Source organism: Erinaceus europaeus, chromosome 2 (assembly GCF_950295315.1).
Source record: "Erinaceus europaeus chromosome 2, mEriEur2.1, whole genome shotgun sequence".
Taxonomy (NCBI): Eukaryota; Metazoa; Chordata; class Mammalia; order Eulipotyphla; family Erinaceidae; genus Erinaceus; species Erinaceus europaeus.
The window spans coordinates 82,204,817-82,226,524 of record NC_080163.1 but is presented as its reverse complement, the minus strand read 5'-3'; the positions used below and the strand labels follow the sequence as shown (position 1 = coordinate 82,226,524).

The 21,708-nt window shown below is 37.6% G+C and overlaps 1 protein-coding gene across 5 annotated transcripts in view; it reads right to left on the bottom strand.

The window, feature by feature from the left end:
- The window catches only part of VPS37A (VPS37A subunit of ESCRT-I), a 44,720-nt gene extending 23,016 nt beyond the window's left edge, over positions 1 to 21,704 (bottom strand). For 2 of the 5 annotated variants that reach the window (XM_016185239.2, XM_007516281.3), the window contains exons 1-5: positions 21,237 to 21,686; positions 9,833 to 9,907; positions 7,042 to 7,156; positions 5,298 to 5,398; positions 1,451 to 1,676 (exon numbers count right to left, since the gene is read on the bottom strand). In XM_016185239.2, the coding sequence (XP_016040725.2) occupies positions 1,451 to 1,676; positions 5,298 to 5,398; positions 7,042 to 7,156; positions 9,833 to 9,907; positions 21,237 to 21,379 (660 nt within the window). In that variant the 5' untranslated portion in view covers positions 21,380 to 21,686. Of the gene's footprint in view, positions 1 to 1,450; positions 1,677 to 5,297; positions 5,399 to 7,041; positions 7,157 to 9,832; positions 9,908 to 21,236 lie in introns of all 5 variants that reach the window. The other 3 variants (XM_016185240.2, XM_060183408.1, XM_060183405.1) reach the window with 3 other exon arrangements.
- Positions 21,705 to 21,708: the final 4 nt, after the last annotated feature.

The following is a 21,708-nucleotide window of genomic DNA, read 5'->3' as shown; positions in this document are numbered from 1 at the left end:
GTGCTTCATGAGCAGTGAAATAGTGCTTTAGGTGTCATTCATTCTGTCTCGCTCTCTATCTTGCTCTCCTCTGTTTCAGTCTATTCAATAAATAAATAAAAAATAAGAAATTGTTAACACCAGATATACTATTTAGAACATTTTAGTTTTAGTCTAGGTGATATTCACTCAAGTAAAATTAAATATTTTCATGGGAGCACCTGCGGGAGAAGCTTTGCTAGTGGTAGAGTAGTGCTTCGGTGCCTCTCCTTCTGTCTCTGTTTCTATCTTTCACTTGCTATCAAGAGGAAAGAAAAGATCACTGGGAATGGTGGAGTAATGCAGGTACTGAGTATAGCTATAACCCTGGTAGCAAAAATTTAAAAATGAATACCTTTATTTAGAAAATGCACAATGAGGCAACACAACAATTTATGACATTAATAAGTATCTGGTGCAAGCAACATTTGAGTCCGACAAACTAACAGAGAAGGGGAGATAGAGGGACACTTGCAGCACTGCTTTACTGCTTGTGGCTTATTGCAGTTCCCTCCTACAGATAGGAACTGTGGACTTAAACCCAGGTCCTTATGCAAGGTAATATCTGTGTCTACTCAAGTAGAACAGTCCCAACATACATTTTTTTTTTAAATCAGTAGGATACTTGAAGCACTTAGCAAGCTATAACAGACCTTCCACAATACCAGCTCTTCTATATAATCAGGTCTTGTGCTTTTGTTAACATTCTATATGACCACCAGAAAGATAATAAACAGTTTTGTAAGTATAACTTCTGGTATATGCTTCTAGGCTTTTATCAATGCTATTATCTGTTCAAATTGTCCCATATAACCCCTTATCACCTCCTGGAGAAAAACATTATTTTTCAAGTTTTGGCTTCAAACATAACATCATTCACATGTCATATTTAAACCAAGTATCTATTTGTATCAAATATGGTAAGTGGTGGATAAACTAATCACATATTTTCACAAAGGCATCCTTTCCAATTCTATTGTAGTCCCTGAAAGCATTACACATTCCCTGAAATGAATCTTCATTCAGAATAAATATTCTAAATATAGAGTATGTTATTCTACTCTATTGTAAGTTCTTTGTATACTGGTCACCTGAGTTTTACTTAATATGTAAATGTGATTTAATATTTAAATCGGTGTGCCTAAGTTAAAGGCTAGCACAAGATGGCCATATATATTTTCTTTCAGTCACCAGGACATCACTGCTCTGAACTGATTTTTTTTTAGACAGAAAAAGAGAAAAACAGACAGACAGAGAGAGGGAAAATTATCAGAACACCAAAGTTTCCCTCAGTTTAGCGGGACTGGACTCAAACCTGGGTTGCACACATGGCAAAGACGACACCACTGCCAGTGACCTATATAACCAGTCCTAAATATTAGTTGAATAAATGTTTCAAAGGTGTAAAACAGATATAACTAAATATACTAACCAGTGTTGAAGTGTCCGTTGTAGGAACAGGTAATGGTAGGCTTGAAAGGACCCCAAATGAAGGAGCAGCAGCCTTGGCTGTTGTATGACTTGTTGTTGAAGAAGAAACAGTGTCAGCAACAGATAAAGAAGTAATAGTCCTATTCGCTTCTTGATGAGGATATGGAGAAAGAAATGGAAAACCCTGAGAAGCAAAAGGGGGTATCCCACTTGGGTTGCTGTACAGGCTAAAGAAAAAAAAGGGAAAATGCATTAGATTTTACCAGTATATGTGTTAAATGATTCTTAAATGGTTAATAATAATAACAATAATACATTATAGGTCAGTTTATGGCAGATGATTCTTATTGTCTTAAAACTGAATTAAGTTACTATACTAAATTGACAATATTTGCATACCTGAGAAAATAATAGTAGTTTCCATGAAAAAGAATGTTTTAGTATAACAGCTTTCACTAAATCTGATTGAAAGTTAAAACTGCTTTTCTAGAGATTTTTTTTAACTTTATTTTTTTTTTACCACAGCACTGCTCAGCTCTAATTTATGGTTTTATTATAAATTAAATCAGGGACCTCAAATCCTCAGACATAAAAGTCATTTAGAATAACCCTTATGTTATGTCCCTATTGGTCTAGAGATTTTTGAAGGAAAATGAAGTATGTAGATGAACTGTTAAAAATCCTAAAACAGATGCATACAACAAATATATATGTACTCAAGCCCAGCCCCTAGCATATTGAAAAACACTTCAGTAATGTGGTCTTTTAAACTCTCTTGTCACTAATAAAAATAATGAAATTAAAAATAAATTAAAAAAAAAAACACAGGCTGGGCAGTGGTACACTTGATTTAATACACACACTACCATGTAGAAGGACTCAGGTCAAGCCCCCTGCCCCTACCTACAGAGGGGAAGTTTCATGAATGGTAAAGTAGTGCTGCAAAAAGGTGTCTTTCTCCCTCCTGTCATTCTACGCTCCCCAATTTCTCTCTTTCCTATTAATATAAAATTTAAAAAAAAGTGTAGGTACATGAATGCATTAGAAAAATGGTATAGCATTATGTACTTGTGAGTTCATAAGAACAATGCAGTATTTATTTTTTCAAAATAATAAACATTTCATACTTAGCATTTTCCCCCAAGTTAGAGACATTCTGAATCATGATCTAAAATAATTAAGGTAATTTAGGACTAAATGCAGATGAGAATTATCTCATTACCAATATTAAACTAATAAAACAAGTTTGAGTTAATCACTTAAGAAAAAAATTAAAATGCAGGCAGAGTAGATAGCATAATAATTATGTAGAAAGACTGTCATGCCTGAAGCTCCAAAGTACTAGGTTCAATCCCCCATACCACCGTAAGCTAGGCAGTGCTCTGATGGAGGAGGAAGAGGGAGAAGGAGAGGGAGAGTTAATTTTAAAAAATATATCCTCTCCTGGGGATATATCTTAAAGAACCAAACATACCCACCCAAAAAGATCTGTCTATACCTATGTTCACAGCAGCACAATTTCTAATAGCCCAAACTTGGAAGCAACCCAGGTGTCAACAATAGATGAGTGGCTGAGAAAGTTGTGGTATATATATATATATATATATATATATATACACACACACAATGGAATATTACTCAGCTATTAAAAATGGTGATTTCAATTTCTTCATCTCATCTTAGATGGAGCTTGAAGAAATCATGTTAAGTGAGATACGTCAGAAAGAGAACGATGAAATGGAACAATTTCACTCATAGACAGAAGTTGAAAAATACTACTATGACGCCAACCTGCCTTCCCTGGGCAGATGACTTCACCAATGTGTCCTAGAACCTCACCTCCCCAGAGTCCTACTCCACTAGGGAAAGACAGAAACAGGATGGGGATATGGATCGACCTGTCCATGTCCAAGAGAAAAGCAATTCAGAAGTCAGACCTCCTACCTTCTGCACCCCATAGGGATTGTTGGTCAATCCTGCCAGAGGAATAAAGAACAGGGAAGCTTCCAATGGAGGGGATGGGATATGGCACCCTGGTGGTGGGAACTGTATGAATTGTACCCCTCTTATACCACAATATTGTCGGTCACTAATAATGATTTTTTTAAAAAGTTGAAAAGTAAGAAGACACAAAGCAAAACTTGGACTAGGTTTGATGTACTGTACCAAAATAAAAGACTCTGGGGTTGGGGTGAGGGTTCAGATCCTGGAAGATGGGGGCAGAGGAGGATCTAGAAGGGGTTGAATTGTTATACAGAAAACTGAGAAATGTTACACATGTACAAACTACTGTATTTTACTATTGACTGTAAACTATTAATCCTCTCAAAAAGAAAAAAAATAGCTTGTTTTAAAATTAACATTAAGTAATAATATTCATTGTGCATTCGTGATACAATATTTTTTTGTTCTCTGACCAGGTTCGTGGCACAGAGCACCCCCCCCCCCAAAAAAAGGTGATTTCCTAAGTATTCATCTTTTTGTTACTAATAATAACCTCTTTTGGACCTAGTGGAGGGTTGTACTGTTATGTGGAAAACTGAGAAATGTTATACATGTACAAACTATTGTATTCACTGTCAAATGTAAAACATTAATCCCCCAATAAAGAAAAAAAAATAATAACCACCTCTTCCAATTAGACATGGGTTTATATGAGATGATGGATAAAGGTAGTTTCCTATATAATCTCAGGATAAGACTGGTTACTAGAAAGAACAAGTGACAGAGAGTTAAACCTTTAGGCCATACTACTGACATCAAGGAAGAGAAAGGCTACAGATTAAGCTCTACAACAATCTGGACACAAAGAGACATGATGAAAATAATTATTGGTTGAGTGCATCCACATTGTGGAAGGATGGTACAACGTAGTACAAAGGGATATTAATTACATACCTATTTATCTGATTGCTATTTATAGTATTCTCTATAATAAGCTAGTAAAATCAAGTAATTATTAATTATTAATTAATTCTAATTTTGTAAGCATCTTTTCCAAATGAACTAAGCTCAAAGAGGGATTCCTTGGATATATAGCCAGATAAGCAGAAGCAAGGAAAAAACTTGTGACCATGCCACTGGCATTTTAAGTGGTACAGTATTATGAAACAGAACCCTAAAAACTGTGTGTTCTGTTCTGATGCTACCTCCATGTGGATACATCAAGATTAACTAAATTTATCAGAATCCACTAAAAACTGGAGAATTACTTGGTTGCAAAGGGAAAAAATACCTATTAGTATATTGAATAGATAGCCCAAAGTATCTAAAGCTTAAAATAAATTTTGAAGAGCAATTCTGGTTTATGATATGAATTAACATGAGTTGGAGTTATACTGGAAGAAAAACATTTGCCACAGATTTTGAAATATAATGTTAATAAAGCTTGTAAGGAAAAGTAAGTGATAAATAATAGAACAAAAGCATCTGAGAAAGGAGAGTAAGGAGAGATTAGACTTGCAAAATAAATGGATAGATGGAACAATAGAACTGAATATAAAACCCAGGAAGGAACCAGCATATGTGAGAATTAGAAGGTATTAAAGTAAAATTTCAAATAATTAAAAATATCACTCAATAAAGTGCTAGAACAGCAGGGAAAAGAAAACTAGAGCTAGATTTCATTAATAATAGATGAAAAACCAACTAGATAAAAGGCTAACTCCCCCCCAAAATATTTATTTTTAAGAGAGCAGTGTTCTTGACAGGTTAATCTGTCAGCCAATCAAGAAATGGAATCACCACATTCTCCTATCCAGCATTAATAGCATTAATTTTTTAATTTGACTATTTTGAAAAAACTGCAGACACACACAAAATATTTTACCTGTTGTAAATATACTTACTATGGAAATGCTGTTGAAGAAGGAGCTAAAACTGGAGGATTTTTCCAAAACTCATCCAATAGACTCTGAATAATTTTCCCTAGATCTGAGTGCATTGTAAACTGAAAATAACAGTAGTACGGGATGATGATCAAAAACCAATTTCAGAAAAAGACTAGAAAGGCTTCATTAGGATATCACTAAAACAATCTACCCTCAGAAGTCAAAGATTACACACAAAGCAAAGGATAGTGAATGAACTAAACGCATTAGCAATATACCACTTACAATTTTTCTTATAGAACTAATACTGTAAACTAGGTTAAAATAATCTAGAAACAGAGTGACTCATCAGGTAGAGTACACATTACCCTGCACAAGGCCTCCAAGACTGAACACTACATGGCAGCATCTGTAAAGAAACTTCATGAGCCATAAAGTGCTGCTGTGGTATCTGTCTTTCTATCTCTCCTTATTTCTCTCCTATGGGAGTGGGGTGGGGTGGGGTGGGGGAGAAAAGCTACTGAGAGTGGTGGAAGCCTATAGGCAGGAAGCCCCAGAGATAACTCTGGTGGTAAAAACAAATAAATAAATACCTCTAATCAATGATGGAGCTATAATATTTCCACATTATATACTTAATGAGCTGAAGGCTCAAAGATAAATACTAAAAGTTTACATTACAGTACTTCAGGTTAATCAATAATATTTCTATATTTTTATATATAAGACATATATGTATACATATATTTGATCATTCATATGGCCACAGTGTTTCTCATACACATTTGGTCTTCAGCCTCAGTTTCTGGTTCATAGCTCCAAAAATCTAGGGATTTCTTAAGTGCGGAGAGTGATAAAGGTGTCTTTTATATTAGTGGAGCCAACTTTTGCAAAGCACCTGAGAAGGCTTATTGCTAAGGAAGTCAACAGTTTTACTATCTGATTTTCAGGAACGAGAATAGGTAGAAGTTGAGCTCAATAATCAGTGGTCAATAGGCTAATCTATCTTGCCTATGTAATGAAGTCTAAAAGGCAGATCTTCACAGAGATTCTAAGTTGGTGAAAACATGATTTGGTGAGAATGGCATGAATACAGGAGCCATAAGCTCTGTGCCTTTTCCTCTTACTTTGCCCCATGTATCTCTTCTATTTGGCAATTGCCGATTTATATCCTTTGAAGTAAATCTGGGAACTAAGGAGCAAACCAGTTTCCTGAGTTCTGTGAGCCATTCTGGCAAATCAGTTGAAGCTGAGGAAAGTGTCTGGGGGCCTCAAATTTGTAGCCAATTGCCCTGAAGAACAAACTGCCAAGGTATATGAAATGAAGGGCAGCCTTGGGAGAATGAGACTTAACCTGTGAAATTTGGTATCATTAGCATGAAGGACAGCGTTGAAATTGAACTGAAGTGTTTTTATTCTGGTGTTGTCTAAGAATTACTTATTTGTGTGTGGGAAAATCTCTATACATCCAACTGGAAATTGGTCTAAGGAAACTTTCACCATATCTCTAGAAATTTAAATCTATTTGAATGTTATCCCTTCCTAAAAATTATGGAACTATTTACTGTGAATGAAATTTCTAGCATCCGGATATACTCTACTGAAATATAACCTTTAAATTACTATGACCTATTATATGTAATGTATTTGTTAAGTTACTGATTCAAAAATGAGATTTAAAATGCATTCCAAATTTCTAAAATATCCAGCAGAAAATATATATTATTATATTATTCTGAAATAATGTATACCATAAACATACATTGTTTACTAATGGAGAGGTAACATATACTCCTTGTTTGTCCATTAAGTGATGCAGTATTGGTGGATAAACACTAATCACTGGTTTTTCCTGAGGAAATTGTGGAGGAAGCAATCTGGTAAAAGTAGAACAGAAGAAAAATAACAACAAATGTTACATTACGTAGTCCAAAACCAAAATTAGTAAAAAGCAAATTAAATTTCCATATTTTATTTGATTTAAATATTCAGTAGTAAGTGTTTTACTACTAGAGTTGGCTGAATACACTGACTGCAGGGTAATAAAGCAGTTCAGAAAGTCTTAATATGAGTATTTTGCAAAAAAAAACCCTCAAAAATATAAGTATTTTGAATAATAGAATATTTTTCACACTGTTCCAAATAATTCCCTTCATATACATTGTACTAAGTTTTACAAAAACCTCAGGTAAGTGTATCTGATCAAACATTTGTTGGTTGTATATGGTTCAGTTAACGTTTCAATTTCTACACACACACACACACACACACACACACACACACACACACACACACTGAGAAATGAAGTTTTAATCTCCTCTGAAACTGAGTATTTCTCTTTAAATGATGTCTGATTCCATTAAACTTAAGTATTTGTTGATAGCAAGGTAAATAAAAAAACTCTATTGGCTTCTCCTACTGTTCTGGAATTTGATGAAAAATAAAATCATTTTATTTACACAGTCGAGAACTAAATGATAGCTTGGTAGGAAGAAAGAAAGAAAGAGAGAGAGAGAGAGAGAGAGAGAGAAAGAAAGAAAGAAAGAAAGAAAGAAAGAAAGAAAGAAAGAAAGAAAGAAACGGAGAAAGAAAGCAAGCAGATAATAATAGAAAGTAAAGGTGAGGCCAGGCAGTGGCACACCTAATAAAGGAAACATTTTACAATACAAAAGGACCCGTGTTCAAGCCCTTGGAGCCCACCTGCAAGGGGGAAAACCTCATAAGAAGTGAAGTAGTATAGCAGGGCTCTCTCTCTCTTTCTCTCTCCCTCCCCTCTAATGATTTCTCTCTGTCTCTACCAGATACACACACACACACACACCAGTAGAGATCAATGAATTTCGGTGTGTATTTTGCACTATTTATATGTTTGGACTTTGCAATACTGGGGATTCTTACATTTGCAAATTTACCATTCCCAGGTTTATTTTTAATTTATTTCAAATAGAGGGATAAGACATGGCTTCTTTCTTTAGGTTAGGTACCTTTTTCTTTACTGCAATCTGTACTCTAGAAGCCACTTACCTAGGGCAGACTAAAATAAGAGTTTAATTCCTTCACACTAGTGATTAATGACTGCATTTTAAGACTATATAGGTTTCTAACAATCACTTTGTCTAGTATTTCCTCTTTGTAATTTCATAACCTTATGATTACATTTTAAACTTTTAAATAAAGTAATAAACCACATTGGGCCTAGAGAGAGCGCTATATGTAGTAAGACAAACTTTCATGCCTGAGGCATGGGATGTCCCAGGTTCAATCCTTAGTACCACAGTAAGACAGAGCTAAGCAGTGTGGGAGAGGAAAGGGGGATTTTAGTTTTGAAATCTATAGCTAACTCTATTGTTGAAAACTAAAGTTTACCTCATTCATGAAATAGAGATGATCTCTCTGAATGTTTTCCATATATATTCCCTTCATTGTTATCATTCTTTTTTTTTTTTAATTTCTTTATTGGGGAATTAATGTTTTACATTCAACAGTAAATACAATAGTTTGTACATGCATAACATTCCCCAGTTTCCCATATAACAATACAACCCCCACTAGGTCCTCTATCATCCTTCATGGACCTGTATTCTCCCCACCCACCCACCCCAGAGTCTTTTACTTTGATGCGATACGCCAATTCCATTTCAGGTTCTACTTGTGTTTTCTTTTCTGATCTTGTTTTTCAACTTCTGCCTGAGAGTGAGATCATCCCATATTCATCCTTCTTTTTCTGACTTATTTCATTATCATTCTTACTCTTTCATTCTACCATTAGCTTGGACATAAAGCAAATTAATAAAAATTTGTAACTGTATTACATCTTTTATAGTTTCTAATCTCACTAATGTATAGCAATATACATTATGATTCTGTCTTCAGTGTTTTATTTCGTGAAGTTGCTTGACATAGGTAAGCAACTGCTTAACATTTGATGAATTACAATTATTAGAAAGGGAATGCCTGTTGGATGGGAGTTGGCATAGTGGATAAATCCTTGAATTTTCAAATCTGAGATTTTGACCTTTTACCCTTAGTATCAGATGTGCCAAAATGGTGCTTTAGGGTTGTCATTTTCATGAATAAATTTTTTTTTTTTTAAGGGCGGGAGCTAGGTGGTGGTGTACCCATCTGGGAGTGCACATTACCATGCACAACGACCTGGCTGGCTTCAAGCCCCCATGCACACCTACAGGAAGTTTCATGAGTGGTGAAGCAGGTTTACATCTTTCTCACTCTCTATTTGTCCCTCTCTTCTTGATTTCTCTCTATCAAATAAAATAGAAAGGGGTAAAATAAAACAAGAAACAAAGAAAGAAAGAAAGAAAAAGAGGCTGCTGGGAATAGTAGATTTGTTATGCCAGCACCAGCCCCAGAGATAACCCTGGGGGCAGTTACAAAAAGCAAAAAAAAAAAAAAAGAAATTAAAATTACATGAAAATTTAAATATGGAATATTTAAAATATTTCATCTTAGACAGTTTTATCTCTAATAATAACTAAGAAAACAAAATATTTTGAAGTCCCAGTATAATAAAAAAAATAGGATAAAGTCCTACTCACATATTAATGTTAATAGTAAGGTTGTTTACGGTGAATGGCAACCTATATTCCACATCTTTCTGTATTTCAGTTATACTGCAAGAGAAAATTTGAGATAGAAAATAAAAATCATTAATGCTAAAAAACAAATGTTAAGTGCTTTTAGAGCCTACTAAAACTAGTTCCAATTACTGGATAGTAATATAAATTGCATCTCAAGGGGAAAATTATAGAAAGATTTATCAAATAAACAGATAATGATATTTTGAAGTATAAGAGAGAGTGTGTGTATATAGGTGGGAGGAGGTTAAAATACTGAAGTAAAAAGACAAAGAAAATGTATTAATTCTAGACGTATTTACTATCACATTAATTGATCATTAGTAGAAATAATTATGGGTCTTCTGATTATTGTAGGGCAGCAAGATATCTGGGTTCTCATTATAATTCTGCTATATTTTAAAACCAGTAAATGGTATGATACATAACAGTTTCAAAGGATTAACAAGATTACAGTACCTTATTTAACCAATTCCACCTATTCTCAACTACTAGACAGTCACATTGCTTCCAATAATTTACTGGTAAACATTCTTAAAGTCATATCTTTATGCTTATAGTGTAGATACAGTACTTTGGATGTAAACACACAAAATATTTTATCACAATAATCATACCACAAAAAATATAAATAATATTCCATTAATAATTTTATTTTCTAGGTTCCCTGAGGGAAGTGAATCACTACGGCATTATCACAGTGGCTTTTAATCTGTTTGAAACTAAATAAAACCAAAACAAAAAACAACACTGTTACTTCAAAGGTGTGATCAGTTAGCAACTTTATTTTTTACAAAAGTCCTTAACGATAAATAGACCATGTAACTGCATTAAAAGTATTAGTTACAGTATGTCAGTCTCTTACCCTTATTCAGCTTTTGCAGTCCTTGCTTTGATAAGGTTAGCTTGGGAGTGAGTGAGAGAACTATAATAGAAAGTAGGTGAGGAGGGTATCTAAGTCTAATTAGATACTATTTCATTATGAACTTTATACTGAATCACTGCAGACTGTCTTGTACTTTTGCTTTCAGGTATATATTTTGCCCTAATTTATGTATATATGTGAACATATGCTCTATATCCTGGGACCTGGTCTATATCTAGGTTTTGGGACTTTGTTAGAAAGTGAACCACCTGGAATGGAATTAGAGAATACTATGAAAGGAAAGGTCTCACCTGAGTCACCTGAGTAATGAGGGTGAAGGGCTGACATTCCATGCCTGAAGTCTCTGATACAGTCTGAAGTGAAGCATGCTGAGGTGGTACTCCTTGCGTTGATTAGGTTGGGATCGGCGGATGCAATATTATTTGATATGAACTGAGAGAAACATGCAGGAAAGTGAGCCCCACTCTAGAGGTTCCAGGTTGGGGGAAATATAGGCTTTATAAAGGTAGCCGGAGGTTCCTGCTGTCTTAGGGTTCAAGAAGACGATAGTTAATTGTTAAAATCATATTACTTGGTAATTGAGTTAACTTTGAAAAATCTGTTAGGATTTGCTGTATCATACCCAACATCACCATAATTTATGTCCTTTGAAATTATTTGTATATACCTGTGCCACCGGTTGCTTCTGTTTGATGATTCTTGAGTCACTATCAGGCCACCCCATCAGCTGGGACCCTATTTGGGGAGTCCTGAGATTCCCAATCAAACACAATGGGCCTAGGCCTCAAATAAATCCCTCTCTCCATTGTTACTGGTCATCTCTATCAGGAACAACAAAATAGACCCCTTTGTGGGGCCCCCATAGGACCTTGCCCTCAACTTGGATCAACAACAGTAGAGAATGTTCCATCCACCAAAGGGAGGATGGACAACATACTCTATGCTACACCTGAGGAAGATGGACTGATATTGGAGCAGCTTGGAATGTTCCTACTTATGACCACAGAATGTGAGCTCAAATCTACAGGGATGCAGAGGTCACATCAGCTCCTAAGCTGAATATGGGGGGCCCCAGACCAAATCAAATCGATGGGGTTTACAGTTAACAGTATTTATACTCCTTTCCCACATTAGGGATCCAGCTTTCCATTCCTTTTCCAGTCATGACATCATCTCCCCAGGTAATAATTAGGATCCACCTGCATATCAGATTTCAGGCTCAGGTAAAAAAAAAAAAATCTTGTATAGCCACACGTCCTTTGGAATATAACTAAAATATGCCTACTAGCTATCTACAAAATGACAAGATTGAGGACCCCCAACTCTTCATCTGCACTATTCCAGCCTGTAGGTCCACGACTGTTCAACAATTTGTTTGGCTTTGTATATTAACTCTCTTTTCAGCCACCAGGTTCTGGATGCCAGCATGATGCTGACCAGAATTCCCTGGACAGACAACCCTACCAATGTGCCTTGGAGCTCCACTTCCCCAGAACCCAACCCTACTAAGGAAAGAGAGAGACAGGCTGGAGTATGGATAGACCAGTCAACGCCCATGTTCAGCAGCGAAGCAATACAGAAGCCCGACCTTCCACCTTCTGCATCCTACAATGACCTTGGGTCCATACTCCCAGAGGGATAAAGAATTGGAAAGCTATCAGAGGAGGGGATGGGGTGCAGAGAGCTGGTGGTAGGAATTGTGTGGAGTTGTACCCCTCTTATCCTATGGTTTTGTCAATTTTTCATATATATATATATATATATATATATATATATATATATATGTATTAGTTACAGTTAACAGATTTTGTAAGACTCAGTTTAACTTCTTTTAAAAGTTGGGAGGGGTTCTACAGTAGGGCACCAAAGTAAAAACCCTGGGATGAGGTTGAGGGTGGCAGGGGGAGAGGAGGTAACGGGACACATTCTTTCGGTGGTGGGAATGGTGTTTATGTACACTCCTATTTGTAGTCACATAAATCACTATTTAATTAATATGAGATGGGAAAAATTGATTGTATGTTTCAAACTCTTTAAAGCACAGACTGAATCTTTTTAGTACATAGGCTGAGTCTTTGATATGTTGACTATTAAGAAGCAACCAGTGCACATCTATATACAAATAATGTCAAAGGACATAAATTACGGTGATGTTGGGTATGATACAGCAAATCCTAACAAAGGGATTTTTCAAAGTTAACCCAATTGCCAAATAATGTGATTATAGCAATTAACTATCTATTGTCTTCTTGAACCCTAAGACAGCAGGAACCTCCGGCTACCTTTATAGAGCCTATATTTCCCCCAACCTGGAACCTCTAGAGTGGGGCTCACTTTCCTGCATGTTTCTCTCAGTTCATACCAAATAATATTGCATCCACCGATCCCAACCTAATCAACGCAAGGAGTACCACCTCAGCATGCTTCACTTCAGACTGTGTCCAGAGACTTCAGGCATGGAATGTCAGCCCTTCACCCTCATTACTCAGGTGACTCAGGTGAGACCTTTCCTTTCATAGTATTCTCTAATTCCATTCCAGGTGGTTCACTTTCTAACAAAGTCCCAAAACCTAGATATAGACCAGGTCCCAGGATATAGAGCATATGTTCACATATATACATAAATTAGGGCAAAATATATACCTGAAAGCAAAAGTACAAGACAGTCTGCAGTGATTCAGTATAAAGTTCATAATGATATAGTATCTAATTAATCTTACCTCCTCACCTACTTTCTATTATAGTTCTCTCACTCACTCCCAAGCTAACCTTATCAAAGCAAGGACTGCAAAAACTGAATAAGGGCAAGAAACTGGCATACTTTAATGATGACTCTTGAGTCACTATCAGGCCACCCCATGAGCTGGGGCCCTATTTGGGGAGTCCTGAGATTCCCAATCAAACACAATGGGCCTAGGCCTCAAATAAATCCCTCTCTCCATTGTTACTGGTCATCTCTATCAGGAACAACAAAATAGACCCCTTTGTGGGGCCCCCATAGGACCTTGCCCTCAATTTGGATCAACAACAGTAGAGAATGTTCCATCCTCCACAGCGAGGATGGACAACATACTCTATGCTACACCTGAGGTAGATGGGTTGATATTGGGGTAGCTTGGAGTATTCCTACTCATGACCACAGAATGTGAGCTCAGATCTACAGGGATGCAGAGGTCACATCAGCTCCTAAGCTAAATATGGGCTGCAGACCAAATCAAATCAATGGGGTTTACAGTTAACAGTATTTATACTCCTTTCCCATATTAGGGAGCTACTCTCTTTCCTGATTCAGCTTTCCATTCCTTTTCCAGTCATGACATCATCTCCCCAGACAATAACTAGGATCCACCTGCATATGATTTCAGGTTAAGTGTGTGTGTGTGTGTGTGTGTGAAAGAGAGAAAGAGAGAGAGAGAGAGAGCCAGTATAGCCACAGGTCCTTTGGAATATAACTAAAATATGCCTACTAGCTATCTACAAAATGACAACAAAATGTAGGAGCCCCAACTCTTCATCTGCATTATTTCAGCCTTTAGGTTCATGATTGTTCAACAGTTTGTTTGGCTTTGTATGTTAACTCTCTTTTCAGCCACCAGGTTCCAGATGCTAGCATGATGTCAGCCAGACTTCCCTGGACAGAGGATCCCACCAATGTTTCTTGGAGCTCCACTTCCCCAGAGGCCCGCCCTACTACGGAAAGAGAGAGACCGGCTGGGAATATGGATCAACCTGTCAACACCCATATTCAGCGGGGAAGCAATTACAGAAACCAGACACCTTCTGCATCCCACAGTGACCATACTTCCAGAGGGTTAAAGAATAGGAAAGCTGAGGGTCGGGCAGTGGCGCAGTGGGTTAAGCGCATGTGGCGCAAAGCAAAGGGATTGGCAGGTGTAAGGATCCCGGTTCGAGCCCCCGGCTCCCCACCTGCAGGGGAGTCGCTTCACAGGCGGTGAAGCAGGTCTGCAGGTGTCTATCTTTCTCTCCCCCTCTCTGTCTTCCCCTCCTCTCTCCATTTCTCTCTGTCCTATCCAACAACGAACAACATCAACAATGGCAATAATAATAGCCACAACGAGGCTACAACAACAAGGGCAAGAAAGGGGGAAAAAGTGGCCTCCAGGAATGGTGGATTCATGGTGCAGGCACCGAGCCCAGCAATAACTCTGGGGGGGGGGGGGGGGAAGAATAGGAAAGCTATCAGGGAAGGGGATGGGATACAGAGATCTGGTGGTGAAAATTGTGTGGAGTTGTACCCCTCTCATCCTATGTTTTTGTCAATTTTTCTTTTTTATAAATAAAAAAATGAATTTAAAAAGTTGGGAGTGGTTCTTGCTATATGAGAAATCTACATATCTGCTGCTCAGTGTGGTGAACCTAATTCTGTTAAGGAGTTTATTTTAAAAATATAATAACTTGAGTATTTTAATTAAAAAAAACATAAATTATAAACGTTGGTGATGGGTCCTTTGTTTTCATTTTGTCATTGTGAGGACTTCATCATTCCCAGGCAACTCTTTCAGATAAAAAGCAGGTTAAGTGAATGTGGCGCGAATTACAAGGACCAGCATACGGATCCTGGTTCTAGCCCCCGGTTTCCCACCTACAGGGGAGTAGCTTCACAGTTGGTGAAGCAGGTCTGCAGGTGTATATCTTTCTCTCCCCATCTTTGTCTTCCCCTCCTCACTCCATTTCTCTCTGTCCTATCTAACAATGACATCAGTAACAACAACAACTACAACAACAATAACAAAAAAAGTGCAACAAAAGGGGAAAAAAAAAGACAGAGATAGGGATATAGACAGGGAAAGGTACCACAGCACTGCAACTTTTCATATACAAAATATGCACATGACAAAAGGCTAATTACCAAAATATATAAATAGCTCACCAAACTCAGTAACAAGAAAACAAATGACCCCATCCAAAAATGGGGAGAGGTATGAACAGAATATTCTCAATAGAAGAGATCCAAAAAGGCCAATAAATAAATACTTAAATATTTTCTAGTTGCAGGTAAAATACTAGGAAATAAAATTCCCTTCTGAAAATCCTTAAATACTAAGATTAATTAGTGTATGACTCAGGGTATTTTCATCCACACAGAACTGAAAAACCAGACTGAAATAACACTGAGGAGTTATTTGTCTTAAACACCAGAAAGTACAGAGGCATACCCAAAAAAAGGCTTCCTGGCTTCCTCTACACAAAGACTCCTAGTTTCATTTGCCCAATTCCCACCTTTAAGTGCCTGTTCATTGAATAATTTGCTTCATGTCATACCACCTTTCAGCCACCAAGTTGCAAATGCCACTATGATGCTATCCTGACCTCCCTAGACAGACAACCTCATTAATGTGTCCCTGAAATTCACCTCCCCAGAGTCCTACCCCACTAGGGAAAGATAGAAACAGCTGGGAGTATGAGCTGACGTGTCAACACCCATGTCCAGCAGAGAAGCAATTACAGAAACCAGACTTTCCACCTTCTGCAGCCCATAATGATCTTGGGGGGGGGGGGGAGGGGGGTCCATGCTCCCAGAGGGATAAATAATAGGAAACCTTCCAGTGGATGGGTATGGATGCAGAACCCTGGCGGTGGGAATTGTATCCCTGTTATCTTACAACCTTGTTAATCATTATTAAATCACTAGTTAAAAAATTAAAAACAAAGTCTACAGGCAAGGTTATAGTCTTGATTAATTCAGCATCACAATATTAGGAGATGTGTCATCTATCTACTCTATTACATACAATAAGAAGTCTGTCTTTGTTCATGATCCAAGTGTAACATGTCCCATGAAGACAATATGTAAGAGGTAAAAAGTCTTTTTTTTTTTTTTAAACATCTTTTTGTTACCAAAGGGTGTGTGTGACATGTGCACTCAACCAGGTGCGTGTGCCACCACCCAGCCCCTCAAAGGGTGTGTGTGTGTACGGGGGGTGTCAGGTGGGGATCTGAACAGTTTCTCAGAAGAAATCTTCTCTGACCCCCATTGACCAAGATAAACTCAAAGGTCTCACAATAACTAGCAGGGAATTGAAACATCACAGCTTCCATTAAACCTGTAGTCCTACAGACCCAGCATTCAAAAAAATAGGTGCTCTTCCAAGAAGTCTGGGGAAACAATTCTAGGTAAGAAAGTGACAGTGTTGAATAGAGTTAGTTTCTTTAGTAATAATAAGCAATAAAGTAAGTTCTCCTTTAGCTATTGAGTCAAACATTTTAGTGGTAAATTAAATATTGTGGTAATATACATAGGAAGTATACTATATTTCTAGAATCTAGTCTATATAACTTTGTTTCAATTTTCATAGCAAACAGACATGTTATAATGCTTTAGCTAAACACTCGTGGTGTGTGTGTGTGTGTGTGTGTGTGTGTGTGTGTGTGTGTGTGTGTTGTGTGTGTGAAGTCCATGAATCTCCCATTTACACTGCCTTACCAGTAAGATTCAGATGAGAAAATACATAAAAATTGTGCTAAATTCTGGGAGAGGACTGAGGAAGTTGGAAGGTAGATACAAAAATGGGGTGAAGAAAGATGAGTGAGGAGGGCAAAAGAAATCAGACACTTTCATTATCAGGATAGTGTTACTGGCATTACATTTTTAGAATGAATAAAATATGGAATATGAAAATGGGAAGCATACAAATTATTTTGATATTCATGACAGGATATAGCTTACTGTCTATAATGCTATTTATAGCATTCTCTTCACTTTGTTAAAGCATACTTTCAGAATCAGAGTACACACACACAAGAAATCTTTAAATTGTATTGCTGAATTTGGTCATTTTCTGGTATTGTAAAGGTAATTTTTTAGCAGCTAGTTTAAAAACAAAGGTACTAAGAGGCTGGGTGACTACACAACTTGAAGCGCACACATGTTACCATGTTTGAGAACCTGGGTAAAAGTCCCTGGTCCCCCCCTGCAAAGGAGAAGCTTCATAAGTAGTGGAGCAGTGCTGCAGGTGTCTCCTGTTCTCCCCCCCCCCCCCATTTATGCCTCTATAAGAAAAGCTATTAAAGGGGGAGGGATGTCTACTAAGTATGGTAGGAATGGTGGAGCCTTGGTTCAGGCACCAGTGATAACCCAGTAACCAAAAAATAAAATAAAATAAAATAAAGTATGTATGAACAGACTGAACACATTGTAAACTTAAGTGTATGGCCTTATTGTCCCCACATTACCCAATTACAGTTGATAAACTATGTAAAATCTCCTAATAAAACAAAAATTCAACTAATGATGAACAACAACAACAACAAAAAACTTTAAACTATAAAACCCATTAGTTGACACCAGAAAGAAAGGTGGTGAAAGGCTAGGTAAATCAGGTTAAAAGGATACACTGTATAGTACTGGGTAAAATTGAATTTTCAGAAGTGAAATTAATGCAGTATATACATACATACTGATCTTTAATAAGTTATTTAATGTTATAATGCAATGTTACTTCTTTAAAAAAATAAAACCTCAAAATTCTTCATTGAATTAAAAAAGATCAAGTATTACAGCTAGCTACAAGATTATGGCAAAGTGTGAAGAAACTATTGCCCATCTAATTACATGCCCACAATTTCTAGCTCAAAAAATTAATTAATTAATAAAATTGATTCCTTTATATCTGACTCAAGAGTATTTATGATCCTTTTAAAACCAGTTCTAATTCCAGACTGTTTAGATTAGCAATTCCTGCTTTAGAATTTCACTTTAACTGGGAAGCTAAAAAATAAAGGAATGTATTTCAGATCAATCATTTTCCTTACTTACCAGTCTTAGCAGAGATTTTAATGTATTTTGTAAATTCAGTTTCAGTATTAAAGAATAAAAAATTCCCAGCACTAACATTTAACAGAATATTTGAAAGGTTTAAAAGCAAATAATTGTATTGTCATGTGGAAAACTGAGAAATGTTATGCATGTACAAACTATTGTATTTACTGGAGACTGTAAAACATAAGTCCCCCAATAAAGAAAAAAAATGTAAAAATAAATAAATAAAAAGCTAATAATTCTAAAGGCATGATTTTAAAAGCATAGTGGCAGTAACAGTAGTAATACACAATGTGACACATTGGCAAACTTTTGCTATGGTTGTTTGAAATGAGTTACTTTATTTTATAAGCAACTTATAACAGCAGTTTTTTTTTTTTTTAGATTTTATTTATTTATTTATGAGAACAATAGGAGGAGAGAGAGATAGAGAAAGAAACAGACATCTACTCTGGTACATGTGCTGCTGTGGATCAATTCAGGACCTCATGCTTGAGAGTCCAATGCTTTATCCACTGCACCACCTCCTGGACCACTATAACTGCAGTTTTAAGAAGTTAGAACATGATTTAGTTTGAAATTAACTGGCAGAAACTCCCAAACTTTTAAAGTAGACACCACAAAGTAAAATAACAGCATTCTTTCCTATAAATACCACTAATTTTCACCTACTGAGAGTGCAGAACATGTAAAACAACTGAGATAAAAGAATCTAGAAACATCTGAAGTCAGAAGTCATTAATAGGATTCATGCCAGTCAAACTGATTTTGCATTAAATTTTCCTTTAACAATTTATCTTATTTAAAACTATTCCATACTATTAATGGAGAAAAATCAGTTAACAGGTAATATGCATTTAACAGTTGATTCAACACGAATTATTAGTTTTATTATCTCTGAATATGCATGTAACATATTAAACATGTATATTTAGCATCCAAATATGTATTTAAAAAGAGATTAGAGTTTCCAGGGAGTCCCAAGTTAGAATCTTGGAACTGTAGTACCACATATGCCAGTTATGATCTGGCTCTCTCTTACAAATAAATCTGGTAAAAAAAAGGGGGGGGGTTGAATTTAAAGATACTTACTTTTTTTTTTTTTTTTAACAAGATCAGAAGAGAAAAAACAAGTAGAACCTGAATTGGAGTTGGTATATTGCATCAAAGTAAAAGATTCTGGGAGGTGGGAGGCGAGTACAGGTCCAAAAAGGATGACAGAGGACCTAGTGGGGGTTGTATTGTTATGTGGAAAACTGAGAAATGTTATGCATGTACAAACTATTGTATTTACTGTCAAATGTAAAACATTAATCCCCCAATAAAGAAATTAAAAAAAAAAAAGCTTTCTTTTTTAACCACAGAACTGCTCTGCTCTGGTTTAGGTTGATGCAGCGGACTGAACCTGGGGCTTTGGAGCCTCAGGCAGGAAAGTCTCTGCATAACAATTATGCTATCTACTTCTGCCCTGATATTGGCATTTTTATTTAAAAATATATACTGTAACACTGCTAAATAATTATACTTACAGTTAATGAAAAAATACCATTTTATTATTTGAAACCATTAGAGGCTATTTATAGACGTTTGCAATATGAAAGCATGCAGCAAACCAGTGTAAGAATTAAAAACAAAGGGGGGGTTGAGAGATACCAGAGATCTGTGCACCAGACTTCCATGCCTGAAGCCCCAGAGGTTCCATGTTCAATTCCAGGCATCACTATAAGCCAGCGATGAGCAGGCTTCTCATGTCTCTGATTAAAATAATATAAAAAGTTTCCAAAAAATAATCTAGCAATTTGGTCTCAGATGAGACCTGTAAAACATATAAGGAACATGTGTGTGTACACATATATGTACTTAAAAACATATAGCATAATTTGCATTGCAAAAAATACATCTTATGTGGCCAAGCTCTGAAAAACTCACAGGAAGATAACAGAAAACATGAAGATAATGCAATACTTGAATGTGGGACAAAAACAGTGAGAGATGTATATCAAGATCGATAGCTGCTAGGTTGGAGGACAGGCAGGATTAAACTCGAATTAATTTAACAGAAATGTAAGAGGATTGAGTATGTCACTTCCAGATAAAGAATTCGCTGATGAAGATTTTGACTTCCCTTTGATGTTGCGATAGTCCCCCCCCCCGCCCACTCTTTGAAAACTAGAACTTCAGCATTTTTGTTTTCAACCAAGTACAATCTTTTAATAATTCTGCCACCGCGCTGCGATTACATTAGGCAAAAGGAAGTTAGTGAGGAAGCAGGACAATGGCAGGCACACAATGCAAGCAGACTATGGAAAGAGAAGAGGAGAGGAGAGGAGAGGAGAGGAGAGGAGAGGAGAGGAGAGGAGAGGAGAGGAGAGGAGAGGAGAGGAGAGGAGAGGAGAGGAGAGGAGAGGAGAGGAGAGGAGATTACAGTGGACAGCAATCAGGTGAGAGGGAGGCCCATGGACACTTCCGAATTACAGAGCCCAAGGCAGTGGCAGGACAAGAGGAGGAAAAAGGCGGTGCGGAGGAATCTTGACCAGCGATGGGAAAAGCAAAGCGTTTTGTTTGTTTGAACTCAGGGAGTTAAAGGTCTGGAGACCAAAAAAGAGGAAAAAGAGGCGGCTGGCACTGGGGTCGGCACCAGCCCGCCCTCCCTCCCGCCCGACTCTTCTCCTCCTGCGGGAGTGCCAGCGACCCGTCACCTGGAGTGTGAGTTCCGGAGGGACTCGATCAGGCGCTGCTTCTGCTGTTGGAGGCTGGTGAGGCCCCCGGGCGACCCAGTCGCGGAGGAGGAGGACGAGGACGAGGAGGAAGCGCTCTTGCTCAGCGGGAAGAGCCAGCTCATCCTCCCCGGGTCCCCGGATCCCAGGCCCCGGGCGGCTCTGGCCTGCTTCTCGCAGCTGCTAAGCCCGGCCGTTCTCCAGCGGCAAAGGAGTGTGGACACAGGCGCGCCCGGGGCGGCCCAAAGCTGAAGGGCTGCGTCTTCTCTAAGCCGACCCGGCGGGGGTTCCTCGGGTCCTGGGGAGCATGCTAGCACTGCGGGCAGCTGGAGAGAGGGAACTCGCTGCCGGCTAAGGAAGAGTCCTACCTTCTTGGCCCCGAAGCCCCAAACCAGCCAGTCAGGCGGCCCGGTTCTCTCCACCACCCGAGGCTCCGTCACCAGCGTGCCCCGCC